This window comes from Bos taurus, chromosome 7 (assembly GCF_002263795.3).
Source record: "Bos taurus isolate L1 Dominette 01449 registration number 42190680 breed Hereford chromosome 7, ARS-UCD2.0, whole genome shotgun sequence".
NCBI classification, from domain to species: Eukaryota; Metazoa; Chordata; class Mammalia; order Artiodactyla; family Bovidae; genus Bos; species Bos taurus.
This window is the reverse complement of record NC_037334.1, coordinates 15,264,203-15,280,683: the sequence shown is the minus strand read 5'-3', so window position 1 is coordinate 15,280,683 and position 16,481 is coordinate 15,264,203. Positions and strand designations below refer to the sequence as shown.

The window sequence follows — 16,481 nt, the reverse complement described above, 5'->3', positions numbered from 1 at the left end:
GGGGACCACGGCCACCACCCAGCCCGGCCTGCCCCCGCCCCCAGCAAGGCAGAAAAACCAGGCTACCACGGCAGAGAAACCTCCAGCCCAGAGCCAGGCGATCCAACTCCATTCCGCCTTGCCCCAAGCGCTACCCACTGGAAACCAAGGTGGGGCCCTCGATGGACAGACGTGGACTGACTCACAGGCCCTGGGCTGCTGGGAAGCTGGGTCCCTGGGGAGCCCCTCTGCCCTTGGGGTTAGATTAAACTGGCACAGGTGGCAAGAGGTACGCCCAGCTAGAAGGGGCCTAGGGGAGGGGGATCCCAGTCTTATGGGTGGGTATGTCACGTGTAGATGTGACACTGAAGGAATCAGCCTTGCCTTGGGGAGACACGGGTACTAGGGACCCCCTGGGCCCTGCCCCTCGCGCCCCCTGGAAGGCAGCCGTTGATGGAGAGCTGTAGGGACTGCTGAGCAACGGAACCGTTCTTTCTCTCCTTTCAGGGGCCAACTGGCAGAGGCTGGTCGCCACTGCCCGGCTCACCCAGGCACTCAGTGGGCACAGAGTCCTGCTCTGACCAGGAAGTCAGGCTAGGCCCTGCCCCAGGGCTCCCCTCCCCACAGGCTCTTTCCAGAACACCAGGATGAAGGAATGCCTCCACCCAGAGGGCTTGAGCCCAGGGGACCTGCCAGGGATCATGCCCCACACTCTGCTTCAAGTTATGTGGTCCCACTTTTCTTTGACTGGGACATGCAGGTCCTGGGCTGGAAGAACCCGACAGGGCTCCCCTCTGGCTGCAGCTGTCATCTGAGCAGGGGGCAGAACCCAGGCCTGTGTGAGGGACTCACCTGACAGCTAAAGGCAGGCGGCTAGCCTGGTGTGTGTGTGGGGCACACTCTCATGTTCTCTGGGCCATGGAGGCGCTTGTGGGCTGGAGCCCCCCACCACTCTGGACTGGGGACCCTGCGGCAGTAGGAAGCATGGGCAGGGGTGGGTGGGGATGCCTGAGGCCGAGGCAACAATAGACGGCTAAGCTGCAGGAGGTGGGCTGCGAGTGGCTGGGGCTGGCTGGGAAGAGAGAGCACTGTGCCCCCTAGGGTGGGGTGAGGCTCCCATGCCTCCCCTGCGGATGGATCTCGAGAAGGCCTTCATCCTGTCTATTCTGCCCTGTCCCCAGGCCCACCACATTGTCACAGGGCCACCTGGAAGTGAGCTCCGAGCCTCAGGGACCATGAAGGCAGAGGTGGCCACAGAGCACGCAGGGACCTCTGCACCGCAGAGATGTCCCTGCCTAGGCTGTGACCCATGAGACACCACCTGGCAGCCCCTGCTAAGGCCCAGGATATAGACTATTCTCTCCCTAGGATCACGAGTCAGCACTTGGGAGTCTTGTGGCTGCCAGGGAGCAGGCAGAGACTGTCAGCCCAAACAAGGTGACTGACTCACCGTGGTTTGCCCAGGAGGCCCCTAGGCTGAGCACTAACAGTCCCGGGGGTGCCCTCAGTCCCAGACAAAGTGGGACAGCAGGTCTCCAGACTCAGGCCCAAGGCCATCCCATATAGGACCCAGGAAGGAACCCCTGCACCTGGCAACCACGCCCAGCTCCGGAGCTGCGTAGGCGTCTGTCCACGACAACCCTCTCTCCCCAGGGGGAGTGTAAGGCCTGTCTTGTCTTAGCCCAGGCCCAGAGGGGGTGCTTCTAAACTTCACCCATTGACTGATAGGTGGGGAGGAGACAGGGGCAGAGGCCATGCTTGCTGGGTGATCCCCAGAGGAGATACCCTCACCTGGCGAGGCCCTTGCACTCCCAGGCCCAGCCTTGTCCCCACAAGGGCAGATGGGCCCCTCCCCCTCCCCCTCCCCCTCTGTGGCCTGGCTTGCCTGCCTCCACCCTCGGTCAGCTGAGGTCAGAGCCGGCAGATGGGGCCCCTGACTGGCTCTGGGGCATGTGGCAAGGGCTGTGGCCATGTTGGGAATGGCATATCTGAGCCTCGGGGTCTGGAGAAGCACTGCGCCCCCAAGTCCCTTTGCCCTTGAGCCACGCTGAGAACTGCTTGTGCAGGAGCCCAAGAGGACTCGGAGACAAAAATCTCCCCCCTGGGGAGGAGCAAGCTGCTGGTGGCAGACATAGGTGCTGAGTCTAGAGCAAGAAGGGGCAATCAGGCCTTCTCATCCAAGCAATTTGTGCTGAAGGGACTGGGCTCAGGAAAAGGAGGGGGGCAGGACTAGGGTCAGCTGGGGAGACAGAGAGGCAGGCAGGCTTCCCATGCTCCAGGGCACAGGCATGCTGGGGGCAGAAGGAAAGGCTGCCAGGGGTGGCATGGGCAGCAGGCAAGCGGGGCAGCAGAGCCCATCTCCTCCCGGGTGAGAGGTCTGGGCAGGGATGAGAATTGTGGCTGGGAGATCCAGGTGCCACAGCCATGCACAGGGCAGAGCTGGGCTTCATGGCTGGGGGTGTGGAATCTAGTGGGAAAAGAATGACTAAACCTCAGGGTGTGGGTGTGGAGAGAAACATAGCCCTGGTCTGTCTGGAGGAAGGAAATCATTCAAGTTCAAAGGGGACTGGGGAGGCGGGGTTGTGACACACAGGGAAAGCAGGAACCAAGGGTCCAAGGATGATCCATTCCTCCTGTGGCCGTGCCAACCATGCCAAGCTTTGGGGTCTTTCTGGATCTTCCAGACCCTGGTACAGGGTCAGCTCAGCTACTTGAAAGGCCCTGGGATCACCAGCAGGGCGGCTGTAGGCCTGCTTAGTGTGGTGGGAGAGTAGCCGGGAAAAGGAAGGCTCAGTGAGGGCCATTGGCCCAAGCCATGATCTCCAGGGTGGAGAGCTCCCCAAAGGGCGGGCACCTTGAAAAGAGCTCAGCTCTCAGATGTGAGCAGTGCTTGCTCACTGCTGGTCTGGGCTGGGCCACACACAGACAGGAGGTGATACCTAAAACAGGGATAGCAAATACTATTCACCAATCCATGGGTGGCACTCTGGGCACAGGGGGAAAGGATACTAGGATCAATTAGTGATGTCTACCATCAGCAAAGAGACGGGGCAAGAGGAACAGCCTAATCAGTCATCATATCTGCTATGGAGGCGGGAAGAGATTGGCAGCATCCAGGAGAGAGTCCCCCAACCAATTAGCCATGTCTGTCATGGGGATGGGAGGGGTGTCATGTGCAAAGCTATCACATGGGGAAAGAAAAAATTCCTTAACTAGTTCATCATATCTGTCACATGCTTCGCAAAAAAAAAAAAAAAAAAGCCAGGATTGATTAGTGATGTCTGCCAGGGGCACATTAGGGGGAGAGACAGGAGGGAAAGAGTGCTGGATCGGTTAGTAATGTCTGCCTTGAGTGCAGGCAGGGGACATTTCTGCAGGGTGTTGTCTGCAAACAGAGCAGTGGCAGTGGCAAGGACAAGCTCTCTAGCAGGGCTTGAACAAAATTTTCCCTGGCCAGAGGTGTGATGGGAGGAAGGCCTGGGATGTTAGCTGAGTATTTGCCATCCCTGACCTACAGGAAATGAGGAAAATGTGTCCAGAACGGGCTAGAGGGGTGGGTGCTGGAGGCAGGCAGTGGGCAGGTTAGTGTCTGTGTGAGTCAGCTCACGCCCAGGGCAACAGTCTGGCATGCAGTGGCCATGGCAGGGGATTTTTTTTTTTTTAGGTTAGCTGGATTTTTAGTGGTTCTGTTATTTTTTTGGCGGGGGAGGGGAGCGGAATATTATAGGATGGCAGCATCTCCACCACCACCAAGTTCTCTAACGTTTGCTACCACACTAAGTGAGTACTTACCAAGATCTCCCCCTTTGAAAATGCAAAGTTAGGGTTGTGGGTAAATCAAAGAAGAGCAGGCGGAAGAAAAGAGACGTAAGGGACGTGAGGGGATGGAGAAAAAGCAGGAAAAGCACAAAAACGAGGAGAGAGAAGAGCAAGGGGAGAGAAAACAGCAAAAGAAAAAAAAATTACATGCTATTAATTATATCCATGGTGTTAATATTTAATTCATTATCATCTCCCGAAACGAAAAAGCAACAACATATGAATTACTTACGGCAAGCGCAAAAAAAATCATGCAGTGGTTACATCCCTTCTTTCCAGGGGGCTCTGTCATCGTGCGTGATGAACAGCAGCACCCCGACCCCCACCCCCACCCAGTGTGGAGAAGGCAGGGGACACTGGCAGAAATTTTTGCAAAGATGATGTGTTTTCTTAAGCAGGGGGAAAAAAAGGGGAGGCCACTTAATACTGGCATATATAAAGCTATCCTTTATTTCACAAGGCCTCTGGTTAGAGTATGACATCAAGGCAGAGAATCCCTCAAACAGTTCTGGGTTTCCCCAGATATGAGGCTGAAAGCACCCCCAGGTGCTCCCAAACTGCTGATCACAACCAGCCTCCCTGCCCACTCCTGGCCCTCTTCCACAGCCTCCGAGTCTCTGGGGCTGGGGCAGGAACCCAATTTTCCTACAGACACCAGGCGGACTGGGTGGCCTCTCTCCTTAGTGTCAAGTTCTAGCCATGGCCTTGGATGGCAGATAGGGCCTTCTGCATGTGAGCAGTTTGGCCCCAGACCCTGCCAGAGCTGCACTCAAAGATCCATTTCCCAAATTGTCAAAACCTAAGTGGACATGAGAGGCTGGGAGTGGGGTGGGGTGGGGGGTTCTGGCGGGACAGGCTCTGAGCCAGGCGCCATCACTGGGCTTGGTGGTCCTTGAGTGCCCTCCCGCCCTCAAGGGAGGAGCTGCAGGCCACAGCAGGGTAGGCTACCTGGTTGGGGACGGCTCTCTTCTTATTCAGCTGTGTGCTCCTCTGCTGGGCGCTGAAACCGAAAAAACAGAGAGGGTTTATGCGGCGGGACGCCCAGAGGGATGAGGAGCGAGAGAGACAAGGGGCAAAAGGTCCTGTGGCCCCGGTAGGGTTCTCTCCCTAAAGGAAGCCAATGGACAAGCTCTGGGCAGAGGCAGAAAGAAACCCCCTGTATATAAAAGGCTGCCCAAGGAATGAGTGCAGGCTTGTGGAATGAACAAGAACATGTAGCGAGTTAAACCATGACTTCTCAGCCCTGATCTTAGCCACTCTTGAGAGTGCCAGCTATTTCTAAAAGTCACTGGGTCCTGGAGCCTCCAAGAGGGGCTATGGGAGGCTGGATTCCCAGGTGGCTGGGAGGTAGCCATGCTGGCTTCAAAATACTTTCAGTGTTTGGGGGTCAAACTTGAGGCTTCTTCCTGCTTTCTCCTCCTATCCCTGACCCAGCACCAGGTCCTGAACAGCTCCAGCAGAGCTGCCCAGCCTAGGAGATCAGACTATGGCTCAATATATATACTACTAGTATAATGACTTTTTCTCTGGGCCCTATTTTAAGTGTTTAGAGGACATTGAGAAAGCACCCCAGAACTTCTAAGCACAGGAAGGTTGATCAATGGTGTCTGAAGACACAAAACTAAGCCATTCAGTGTCTGCGTGATGCTGAGGTCCCAGATATGCTACTTCCTGAGGGCTTCCTGGGTCTCACCCATGCCTGGCAGCCTCCTTGGCTGCCTTTTTCAATTGCCTTCACCCGATCAGAGATTTGCTACTGCCTCAGTGCGTGTGCATGCACGCATGCATGCACAGGAGTGTCACAGGGAAAGTCCAAAGTCTTCCCCTTGGCCTGCAGGCCCCTCTGGCAATGAGGCCTTGGCCTCCCCGTGCTTACACTTCTCAGGCATCCTTCCCTATCTTTACTGCTCTCTGGCCCCCTCCATCCCCATCACCTGGCTGTCATGACTTCTTTGGAAAGGTCTCCTCTCCCACAGCCCCTCCTCTTGCCCTCCTTTCCACATCTCATCTTCCTATGAGAACCAGCTTAACAGCGTGCTCCCGGCCTGTGGACTCTGAAAGGGCGAGGCCCATGTCCTAGTCCAAAGGCCTCACACAATGCTCCATGGCTATTCCGGGAGCCCTTGAGACGTCCCACCCAGGGCTGGGGCCTGGGCCGGGAGGAGCCTGGCACCCTGGGCCCCGCCCCCAGCCAGGTCGGCCCCCGTTCACACACCAGGAAAAAGGCACACAGCAGGCAATACCCACCCGGTCACCAGCTGCTCAGTATAGTAACAGCTGGGGGAAGTGGGAAGGCCCAGGAATCCAGAGGAAAGAGTGAAGTGGTCAAAGGAAAAACACGAGAGATTGTGAGAAGGAACTGTGGATGAAGTGTGAGAAGCAGAGACATCAAGGTGAGGAGAACAGCAGCAACCCGAAGAGGGGGACCGGCATTTTCAGTCCAGCCTGAGGGGCAGCTCCCGGCCAGGGCCCCCAGTTCTCCCCCAGCAGGGACAGCGCAGCAGGAGACCCTCAGCTCATATGAGCTAGGGGACCACCTTCTGATAATGCCCCCAGTTCACTCATCCACTCATTCATTCATTCACTCCACTCACCGACCACGTGCCCACAAGACAACAGCTGAGTGCACTGATAAATGCCTACCCAGCAGACACCTGGACGGAAGACCCTCTTACCCAGCCTGCTAGCCTAAGTCTGGGCTCTGCAGGGCCTGACTCCCTAAGAAGCCCCCTGTATCTCTAAGGCCAGGCCACAAGGCTACCCTCTGGACTCCCATGGGCCATGCCCAGCTCCCACCCTGGCCTGACCACACCATATCTTAACTGCCTGGGTGCACATCTATCTCTGCCACAGGACCTTCCATTAAGGGTGGGGACCTGGTCTATGCTTGTTCTCTGTTGTAGCACAGGGCCTAGCACAGAGAAAGTACACCAGCAATATTTGCTAAACAAATACAGGAGGCTGGCTACCAGCCACCTGTTATTCTACTAGGCTCTGGAAAGAAGACTTTTGTGAGCCATCAGAACAACCTGTGTGACACACAAGCTTGCTGAGGCAAGGGCCCAGAGGCCACCAGCATTGTCTTCCATTCTGCAGAAATCAGAGCTCCCTGCTCTGGGCCCTTGTCTGGGTGCCCTGGAAGGTTCTGGTTTTCAATCTACAGCATGTGAACAGAAGCCATGCAAATCCTGGCAGCATTTCCTAAAGGGCAGCCTCTGGAGCCCTGAGCCTGAGATGCTAAGGGAAAGGACCCAGTGAGTATGGGGGAGCCTGGGAAAGCTGCATGCGAGTTGATAAAAGGCTCTGAGAAGTCCTGCAGAAAGGGAAGCACTGAACACTGGTTAGTCTTGCCCTTTTCTGAAGGGTCTGGTCGTAGGGCTGTCCTGTCCTCCTTCAACTAACAACAGGGGTGTCCCACCAGAGGTGCACTGGGGACAAGACTGCAGGTTGCTGTTAGCCTAAGATGTTCTCCAGTGGCCCCTCGCTTCACCCAGGGACCCCTGACAGAGACCCTCGGGCCTCGGCCCACTGGGGGAATCCCGTTCAACTGCCTCTCTCAGGGCCTGACTCTGATGGGGGACACTGGTGCCGCCCTACCAGCTGATGTCTTGAAAAATACATACTTGGCAAATCCAATGAAGTCCTCGTGGTTGGTGTTGATGTAGGACTGCTCAATGTCAATCAGAAGAAGAATCTGGGGGAAAAGTTGAGGGAGGTTGCTGTGAGTACAGAGCCAAGCCAGAGAGGACCTGCTGTCAGAGCAATCCCCACACCCACCAGCAGGGGGAGCTGGAACTGCACCATTTCCAGGCAGGGCAACCACCCGCTTCCCATAGCCTGGGGACCATTGGCATGGAAAAGGGGGTATGGATGCTTCCAGACCCCAAGGCCTCCCACTCGAGAAAGACTGGGCCAACAGAGCATTGTGGTGGTCATAAGGGCGGCCTCTGAGGCGTGGAGCAAGGCAGTAAGGCCCCAAGGCAAAGGTTTAAACGAGTCACAATATGTCGTCACATTTAGAGTAGCGCCGGTTGGGAAGATCTCCCGGAGAAGGGAATGGCGACCCACTCCAGGATTCTTGTCTGGGGAATTCCACAGACAGAGGAGCCTGGTGGGCTGCAGCCCATGGGGTCCCAAAGGGTCAGACACGGCTGAGCAACTAACACTTCCACTGTTTTGGCTTAAGTGCCTCATTAAAACAGCAAAGGAGGGAACTATAGTCAAAATCCTGTGATAAACTGTCATGGGAAAGAATATGGAAAATGACCTATATGTATAACTGAATCATTTTGCTGCTTGGTAGAAATCACCACAACATTGTAAATCAACTACACTTCTTTAAAATTAAAAACAAACAGCAATGGTAATTAGGTCAGGTAAGGACATTAACATGAAACACACAGACACACACCAGCCAGCCAGATGTCATCTCAGATAAGGTACCAGCCCTCAAACAGTCCCAGCCCTTTCTGTCACTCTGCTGTGCTTCTGAACCCTCAGGGATAGAACAGGCCAGGCACACGGATTTTGGGGACAAATGAGCTAGTTTCTTCTCCACCAATGTCAAGGGGAGAGGGACCATTCTCAATAAGGTGCTCCCACAGCCAGATAGAACAAGTGGGTTTATTTCGGTTCCAGTTTGAATAAACAGCTGCGAAACTCCTGGGATAAACCATCATGGAAAAGAATATATGTGTGTGTGTGAATAAACATATATACATAAAAGAATGCATGAAAGTGAAAGTGTTAGGACACTCACTTGTGTCTGACTCTTTGGGACCCCATGGACTGTAGCCCCTGCCAGCCTCCTCTGTCCATGGGATTCTCCAGACAAGAATACTGGAGTGGGTTGCCACTTCCTACTTCAGGGGATCTTCCCAACCCAGGGATGGAACCCAAGTTTCCTGCACTGCAGACAGGTTCTTAACCATCGGAGCCAAATGATGTATATATATGTATAACTGAGTCACTTTGCTGTACAGCAGAGATTGACAGAATGTTGTAAATCAATGACAGTTCAATTTTTTAAAATGTGGCAAATCCTAAAAAAAAAGAGAGAGAGAGAGAGAGAAAGAGATAAAGGCAGACTGGGAAGAGGTGGCGGGTGGGGGAAATGACCCAGATCAGACGTTGGGCCACGTGAAGGCAGACTGACAGCCCGGGCTGAGCAGGTGACAGGTGAGCCTTGGACCGTGGTGGTGGGCATGGCCTACTCTCTCCCTTCAGGTGTGCTTGCATGGTCTTCGCAAGACAACGTGAAAACAGAGCACCAAAGGTGTTTCGCTGGGTGAACGCTGGCCAGCAGGCTGTGGTCCACCCCTGCCATGGCTGTCCAAGGAGATGCTGGCAGCACTGCAAACACCAGGGCTGAATCTCGAGAGCCTGGTGCCGGGTGAGGGGAGACGGAATCAAGAGGCTACGCCAGCAGGAGCCTGTGCACATGGCATCCTGGAAAAGGCAAGCAGAGGAGCAGCAGCCGGGTGGTCGCCAGGGCCTGAGGCGTGGGGAGGCACTGACCACGGGGCTCAACGACGGGAATTCAGGGGCGGCGGCAGAGCCATTCTGGGCATGGAGGGAAGTGGGGGTGACCTTGCTCTATGTTGCTTTTAGTTGATCAGTTGTGTCTGACTCTGCAGCCCCATAGTCTGGCAGGCTCCTCTGCCCATGGGATTTCTCAGACAAGTATACTCTAGTGGGTTGCCATTTCCTTCTCCAGTGGATCTTCCCGACCCAGGGATCAAACCCATGTCTCCTGCACTGCCAGGTGAGTTCTTTACCACTGAGTCACCAGGGCGGACCACCTTGTTGTACACATTTGTCAAAACTCAGGTAATTGCACGACCAAGATGTGCTGCACATAAGTTACAACTATATCACACAAGAGCCAGTACCTGGTCCTTGGTCCTCCCCTCCCGTTCCCGGATGTAAGTGGTGACGATGCGTTCCGTTTCCTCTCGCAACCGCGGGTAGGAGCTGAGCTGGGGGAAAGCAGAGTGGTGACGTTGGCGGGGTCCTCGCGGGCGGGGGATGGGCACATGATGTGAGCCAAATGGAGAGCATGGCTGAGGGGCTGACATGGGGCAGACCCACCGAGACCCCACCCTGCTCCTATCTCAGAGCTGCTGCAGCTATGAGACAAGAAGGGGCGGTGGGGGGACGGTGGGCCAGAGAGCCTGAGTGGATGCCCACGCACACGCAGAGATGCTTTTCAGAGAATGCGGTTCTGAGGTGGCAAGTGGCAGAGAAAGCGAGTGACAGCCATCCACCTGCCTCGGAGTGCTGGGTGAGAGCAAGGACACAGTGGAATCAAAGCCCCTGGGTCACCAGGGCGAGGGGCAGCATCTGGGCCATCTACCTCAGAGGCACTCCCTTGGCAGAAAACCATGCCCAAGCATCTTGCCTTAAGGATCCAGTCCTCCGACACCCCCACTGCCCTGGCCTTTGCAGTGGCAACCAAACCAATGCACAGAAGCCCACCTTTCACAGTTTGCGCAAAGTCCATGAGTTGGAGGAAAACAAATTTTTTTTTTTTGGTCACACCACATAGCTTATAGGATTTTAGTTTCCCAATCAGGAATCAAACATGAGTCCCCTGCAGTAGAATCTCAGTCCTAACCACTGCGCCACCAAGGAATTCTGAAAATTTCTTCAATGCTGGTGATATAAGAATATGCACATCAGCACACCAGCAAAGTGTTTTACTGCCCCAGTGTTGGTTTGAAAACCCCCCTTCTCAAAGCAGTCCAGCGTTGGGCAAAGACTCTGATCCCTGCTGCGGGTGAGTAAGCGCATCTGGCAACATCGAAGGCCTTCCAGCCCGCTGGAGGCCCAAATTGCAAAGGTGGACCCCACGTGTGCTTGGACTACCCCCTTGGGTCAGCCGAGGCAAAGCCGAGATGTCACCAAGCAGCCGCTGGAAGAGGGTTCCTGCCGAGGCAGAGTTTCCTAGCTGCTTGGGTGAACACTCAATGATGGGAAGGAGAAGATGGGGAACAGATGCGTAGGTGAGAAAAACAAAACCTTCTGTTACCTTCTCGGCACACTTTTTAATGACCGTGGCCAGTTCTGAGACCACGAGGTCAACACACTTCAAACTCGGCTCTTTGAGTTTTACAATCTGTTTTTTCACAATGGCTTCAAAGGCCATGTCGGGGGTGAAGAGCCCCGTCCTGGGTCATGCGGAGGGTGGGACGAGGTAGAAAGACACCCGGGGGCAGTGCAGGCCACACACGCAGGACGGGAGACAGAGAGAGAAGAAACAAGAGTCAGCTGGTTAGTGACATGCACGGAGGAGCCTGTGCCCGCATTTGCCCCAGAAGCTGCTTCGGATCAGGAGGCGTCCTGGGTCCGAGGGGTGGGCAGGGTTTGATTATATAAAAGTGGTACGGGTCAGAGCCAACATCCAAACAGCTAAGAGGGTGTGGAGGCCTTGAATTTTTTATGTGTGAACATCTCCGAACCGTTGGGGTTTCTTTCCCCTCCCTGTTTCAATCGAAGAAGCTTAGGAAGCAAATGTGGGCTTTTCCAGACTGAGAACAGAAGAATCAAACAGAAACTCCTGCCATGGAAGGCCGACCCAGAGCTCCTCGGCCATGGTGGACGTGCAAGCACAAACCACCCACCAGGAAGCGCTTCAGCTGTCTAGCCAAAGAGTGCGGCCTAGGGAACCAGGCCGGTGGGGGCGCCGATGTGTCCTGTTCGAGTAGGGGCAGCGGCCCGTGAACACTAGCACACAAGTGCAGGTGACTTAGGGGATCTGAGGACTGGAGACCTGGGGGAACAGCCCTGCTCCTGGGGAGGGGTGGGGAAGCTGTAGAAGCTATAAGGGACCAAGCCCAAGCCTTGGCGCTCGTTATGTGGGTGGTGTTCGGGCCTTTCTTGGCTGGCTCTAGGAAAGCCTGAGGGCACCAGGCACTTGTCAAGAAGGAGTGAGGGGCAGGGAGGTTCAGGAAGCCTGGCCTCCAGCAGGTGACTCGAGGTCCCTCTCTGCTCCCCAGAAGACAGCAAAGCGACAGCCCAACGGAACCCCCATCAGACACATGCTAAGCTTGGTATCAGGGTCCCAGGGAGCCCTGCCCACCAGTCTGTGGAGACTGGAGGCCTGGCCTCCCCGGGCTGCACCCAGGCCAAAACACTCCCGCCCCAGCCTCTGGGAAGAGGCCACATTCTTGGAAACTGAGGCAATCTGGTAAGGGGGTGGGGGGTTGGGGAGACCAGCGGGGCAAAGGCTGAGCAGCACTGGGAGCCTGATACCAAGCACCCATAGCCCCGTTTCCACAAGGCCAGGAGTCACCCTGCCAAGGGTCCAATACCTTACTGGTACACTGCCTAACTGTATTGATTAGCTCCTGGATAACCAGGTCGACACATTTCAGACAGGGCTCTTTCAGCTTGACGACCTGCTTTTTCACAATGGCCTCGAATGCCAAGTCCGGGGTGAAGAGCCCGGTCCTAAAAGCATCCGAACCCAGGGGCAGGGGAGATAAGTCGGAGAGAAACAAAGCATGGTCAGCAATCTCACAGGCATGGGCCAGGTTCCCGGGACAGCCAAGGTCATGGCAGGTCAGGGGGTCAGATGCCTGCATCTGCTACCTGGAACCCCCCACCCAGGGCGATCTGAGGACCCCATGGCCATGCGAGACTGGACCAAGGGAGCTGTGACTTTTATTGCAAAATGGTGGGGACCCAGGAGGTTCAGAGGGCCCCCGTGACAGGGACAAATAAATGCTGGGTTCCTATGACCCAGCGCCACAGCTCTGACTCCGTCCGCATCCCCACCGCCCCCCGGGCAAACGTGCAGTGAGCTTTCTGCCTTGGCTGGTGACTGGGCCCTTGAACCAATGCTGAACCCTGGGCAGCAGGCAGCCCCGGGGCCTTCAAAAGACAAACAGAACTAAGCACATCCACCTCGAGTTCCCTTGGAGACCCAGAGGGAGAGACTTACAGCTACTGCAACCCCCTCCCCCGCTTCAGTCCTCACATTTGGGGTACCCAGAGGTTCAGGGGGACTGACTGGCTCTAGGGTGGCACCATGGAGATGGAGGGAACATGGCGCCTCTCCCCGTGGAACTTGCCTGACTCCGTGGATATTTTTAATGGCGTAGCTGATCTCCCGTCTTAAGTCTTTCTCATCAAACTCCATCTGAGAAAAGACAAACCAAACACATGCAAGGAGGTACCTGGGGGAACCCCCGCCAATTCAGGTCTGTATCTGGGGAATGTTACCTCCTGTGCACCATTTGTAGTCACACCGTAGGATATTTGATTGGTCAAAAATGTTTAAAAACGTTAAAACTCAGTTTAAGCAAGGATGCTCTGAAACTAACACTCTTGCTCTGTTCGAAGAAAAATCGACTTATACACACATTCTTCTGGGCTATGTGGCAGGACAAATTAAAAACCTTTAAAAACATACTTCTACTACCACCAATTAGTTTTAAGTGCTCTGGGAATTTATCTTGAGCAATGAATCAACAATTAGCTACATACCCAAAACAATCTATAAGTGTTAAAAAAATGTGCAATGCACCTAAATACCCCCAAATGGGAGACTGGTTAAAAAAGAAGATAGTGTTTTGCCATTGACGGGGCATGAACTGTATACACTAATTTGGAATGATGGCAATTATGTGAAAAAAGCATATAAAGAAGCATAATTTGTTCTTTTCTCCTTTCAGCTTTTGTTCTTCTTCTGCAAAGAACGTGAGTGGTTTTTACAAAGATGGTATGTGCTCACTATAAAACCTGTACAACTTCCAGCAATTAAAACAAAAAGAAAAATCTCTTAATTCCAGCACCCAGAGCTGACATTTTATGAATATCCTTGCACATCTGTCTCTGCAAAGACACCCATCTCAATGTGTGTGTATGATTTCATATGAAGGATGTTATTTATAACAACTGTTATGTTATGGTGCCCAGGCTGGCTCCATAGTCTTTTTCCCTTTCAACGGGGACATTTTCCCAGGTGAATTTACCTGTATGTTCTATGTATTTTGCAAAGAGCATGTATTCAAAGGAAAATGTTGGAGCTTTTCATATGACTCTGCTGGAAATCACTAAGCTCAGAGAAGGAGGCCCATGGGGTCTGCAGGTGGGAGCTCAAGACCTCGCGGCCTGGGAGGAAGCCAGGTTCAAGGTCAACTGAGCAGGTTGGTCAAGGTTGAGCAGAGGGCCCAGCCCGCGTAGCGCTACCTTCACCAGCTCGAAGGGAAATCGCTCGTGGAAGATGCGATTGATCCGGGCGCCCCCAGAGAGCTCCAGTGTGTCCACCTGGTCTCCAGAGCCCTCAATCCTCTTCTCAAAGTCCACCCCAAACTGCTGGACCATCCTGTGAGGAAAGAGAAAACCTGAGCGTCAAAGCAGAGGCACTGACACGGCTCTGGAACTACATCCCAAGTCAAGCCATGGCTTACTTTCCTCCTTTTATTTTTTTGGGGACAAAATGTATGTGTGGGTCAAAAAAACAGACAAAATCCAGGCACTGTCGAGGGCAAGCACTTGCTACATGCCAGGCCCCCTCCATAGGCCTACTATGATCATTCACTCATTGAACTGGGGACACGAGGGGCAGTTATCACTCCCTTTTGCAAGAGTGAGGTGTGGGAGAGGGGAGATCACAGTTCAGCAACCTCTGCCCTGAGGTTTGGCCTAATCCAGCAGAACTGTGATATATAAATGGAGCACCTCCACACCATTCGGGTGGCTTCCTCCAGTTCCTACCACCTCCCAGTCTGGAGTTGCAGACTCCACCACTGATGGGCTATGAGGCCTTGGACAGGTGGGTTTGCCCTCTAAGCCTCAGTATCTCCATCTCCAAAGTGGGCTGATTCTAACAGTACCTCCATGTAGGGTCACTGTAAGGGTATTTAAGGAGTTTCAAGATTTCATCAACTCAGAAAAGGCATCAATCTCAAAATGTACTATTAGCCTGGACACCCGACAAAAAAAGAAACATGCTGCCAATGAATAGTAATCCACCTGAAATTTGCTTTCAGAGAAGTGAAGATTTTTTAGTGCACACGTAATTCATAAAATGTGGTAAAACCACCTGGCCCTTTAGAATGCAGCCCAGCCCTTAAAAAGTGTCTCAAGAGTATTGCTGATTAGGGCTGTGATGAAGTGAGTGGTAAGGAACTAAGATATTTATTAGTGTTATGGTTGTCTTTAACATTTCTAACTGTTTTCCCCCAGTCCTCTGCACTGTCCTAGGAATACGTTAAGGCTGTACATTGTCACCCTGCTTATTTAACTTATATGCAGAGTACATCCTGAGAAATGCTGGACTGGATGAAGCACAAGCTGGAATCAAGATTGCCAGGAGAAATATCAATAATCTCAGATATGCAGATGGCACCACCTTTATGGCAGAAAGTGAAGAACTAAAAAGCCTCTCAATGAAAGTGAAAGTGGAGAGTGAAAAAGTTGGCTTAAAGCTCAATATTCAGAAAACTAAGATCATGTCATCCGGTCCCATCACTTCATGGCAAATACATGGGGAAACAGTGAAAACAGTGGGTGATTTTATTTTTTTGGGCTCCAAAGTCACTGCAGATGGTGACTGCAGCCATGAAATTAAAAGACGCTTACTCCTTGGAAGGAAAGTTATGACAAGCCAAGACAGCATATTAAAAAGCAGAGACACTACTTTGCCAACAAAGGTCCGTCTAGTCAAAGCTATGGTTTTTCCAGTAGTCATGTATGGATGTGAGAGTTGGACTATAGAGAAAGCTGAGTGCCGAAGAACTGATGCTCTTGGAACTGTGATGGTGGAGAAGCCTCTTGAAGAGTCCCTTGACTGCAAGGAGAGCCAACCAGTCCATCCTAAAGGAGATCAGTCCTGAGTGTTCATTGGAAGGACTGATGCTGAAGCTGAAACTCCAATACTTTGGCCACCTCATGCAAAGAGCTGACTTGTTTGAAAAGGCCCTGATGCTGGGAAAGATTGAGGGCAGGAGGAGAAGGGGATGACAGAGGATGAGATGGTTGGATGGCATCACCAACTCAATGGACATTGAGTTCGAGTAGACTCCAGGAGTTGGTGATGGACAGGGAGGCCTGGCGTGCTGCAGTCCACAGGGTCGCAAAGAGTCCGACACGACTGAATGACTGAACTGAACTGAACTGAACTGAAGAAGCAGGAGTAGCTGGCACAAGGCAGGGTGCCCTCCCCCCATGTCTGTTCTCCCTGCAGCCTCCAGGGGGCGCCCGTGAACACCTGAGTCAGGCCAGGTCCTACCAGAGCTCAGACACTCCAGGCTCCCACCATACTCAGAGCAAAAACTAAGTCCTCCCCGTGGTCTACGAGGACCTGCAGGCCCTACCCTGTCCCGTCCTGGGCCTCCTTTCTTCCTACTCTCCCCTCACTCACTCCGCTCCAGCCACATGGGCCTTCTCCAACACGCTGGATGCAATCCTGCCCAGGGCCTTTGCACTGGCCAGCCCCCCACCCCCAGGACTGCACAGCCCCTTCCTCACCTCTTCAGGTCTCTGCCTGACTCTTCACTGACCACTTGATTTTAAACAGCACCCCAAGCATACCCTGGCACTCTCCAGCCCCTTCCCCACTTTGACATTTTGCCATTTCACAGATTATTCACATGTTCTTATTTACTTACCTTGTTTCATCCCTCTCCCCTCCCCTTTCTGAGCACGTGGGGTGTCTGCCCCACACACTGGAGCAA

General features: G+C 53.6%; 1 protein-coding gene across 16 annotated transcripts in view; it reads right to left on the bottom strand.

Annotated features, from left to right (window-relative positions):
* The window catches only part of DNM2 (dynamin 2), an 89,749-nt gene that overhangs the window by 18,163 nt on the left and 55,105 nt on the right, over positions 1–16,481 (bottom strand). For 5 of the 16 annotated variants that reach the window (XM_024994105.2, XM_024994098.2, XM_024994101.2 and 2 more), the window contains 8 exons: positions 13,993–14,128; positions 12,873–12,940; positions 10,829–10,967; positions 9,690–9,776; positions 7,422–7,492; positions 6,046–6,075; positions 4,747–4,798; positions 3,772–3,783 (listed from right to left, as the gene is read on the bottom strand). In XM_024994105.2, coding sequence (XP_024849873.1) covers positions 3,772–3,783; positions 4,747–4,798; positions 6,046–6,075; positions 7,422–7,492; positions 9,690–9,776; positions 10,829–10,967; positions 12,873–12,940; positions 13,993–14,128 — 595 coding nt within the window. 16 annotated transcript variants of the gene reach the window in all.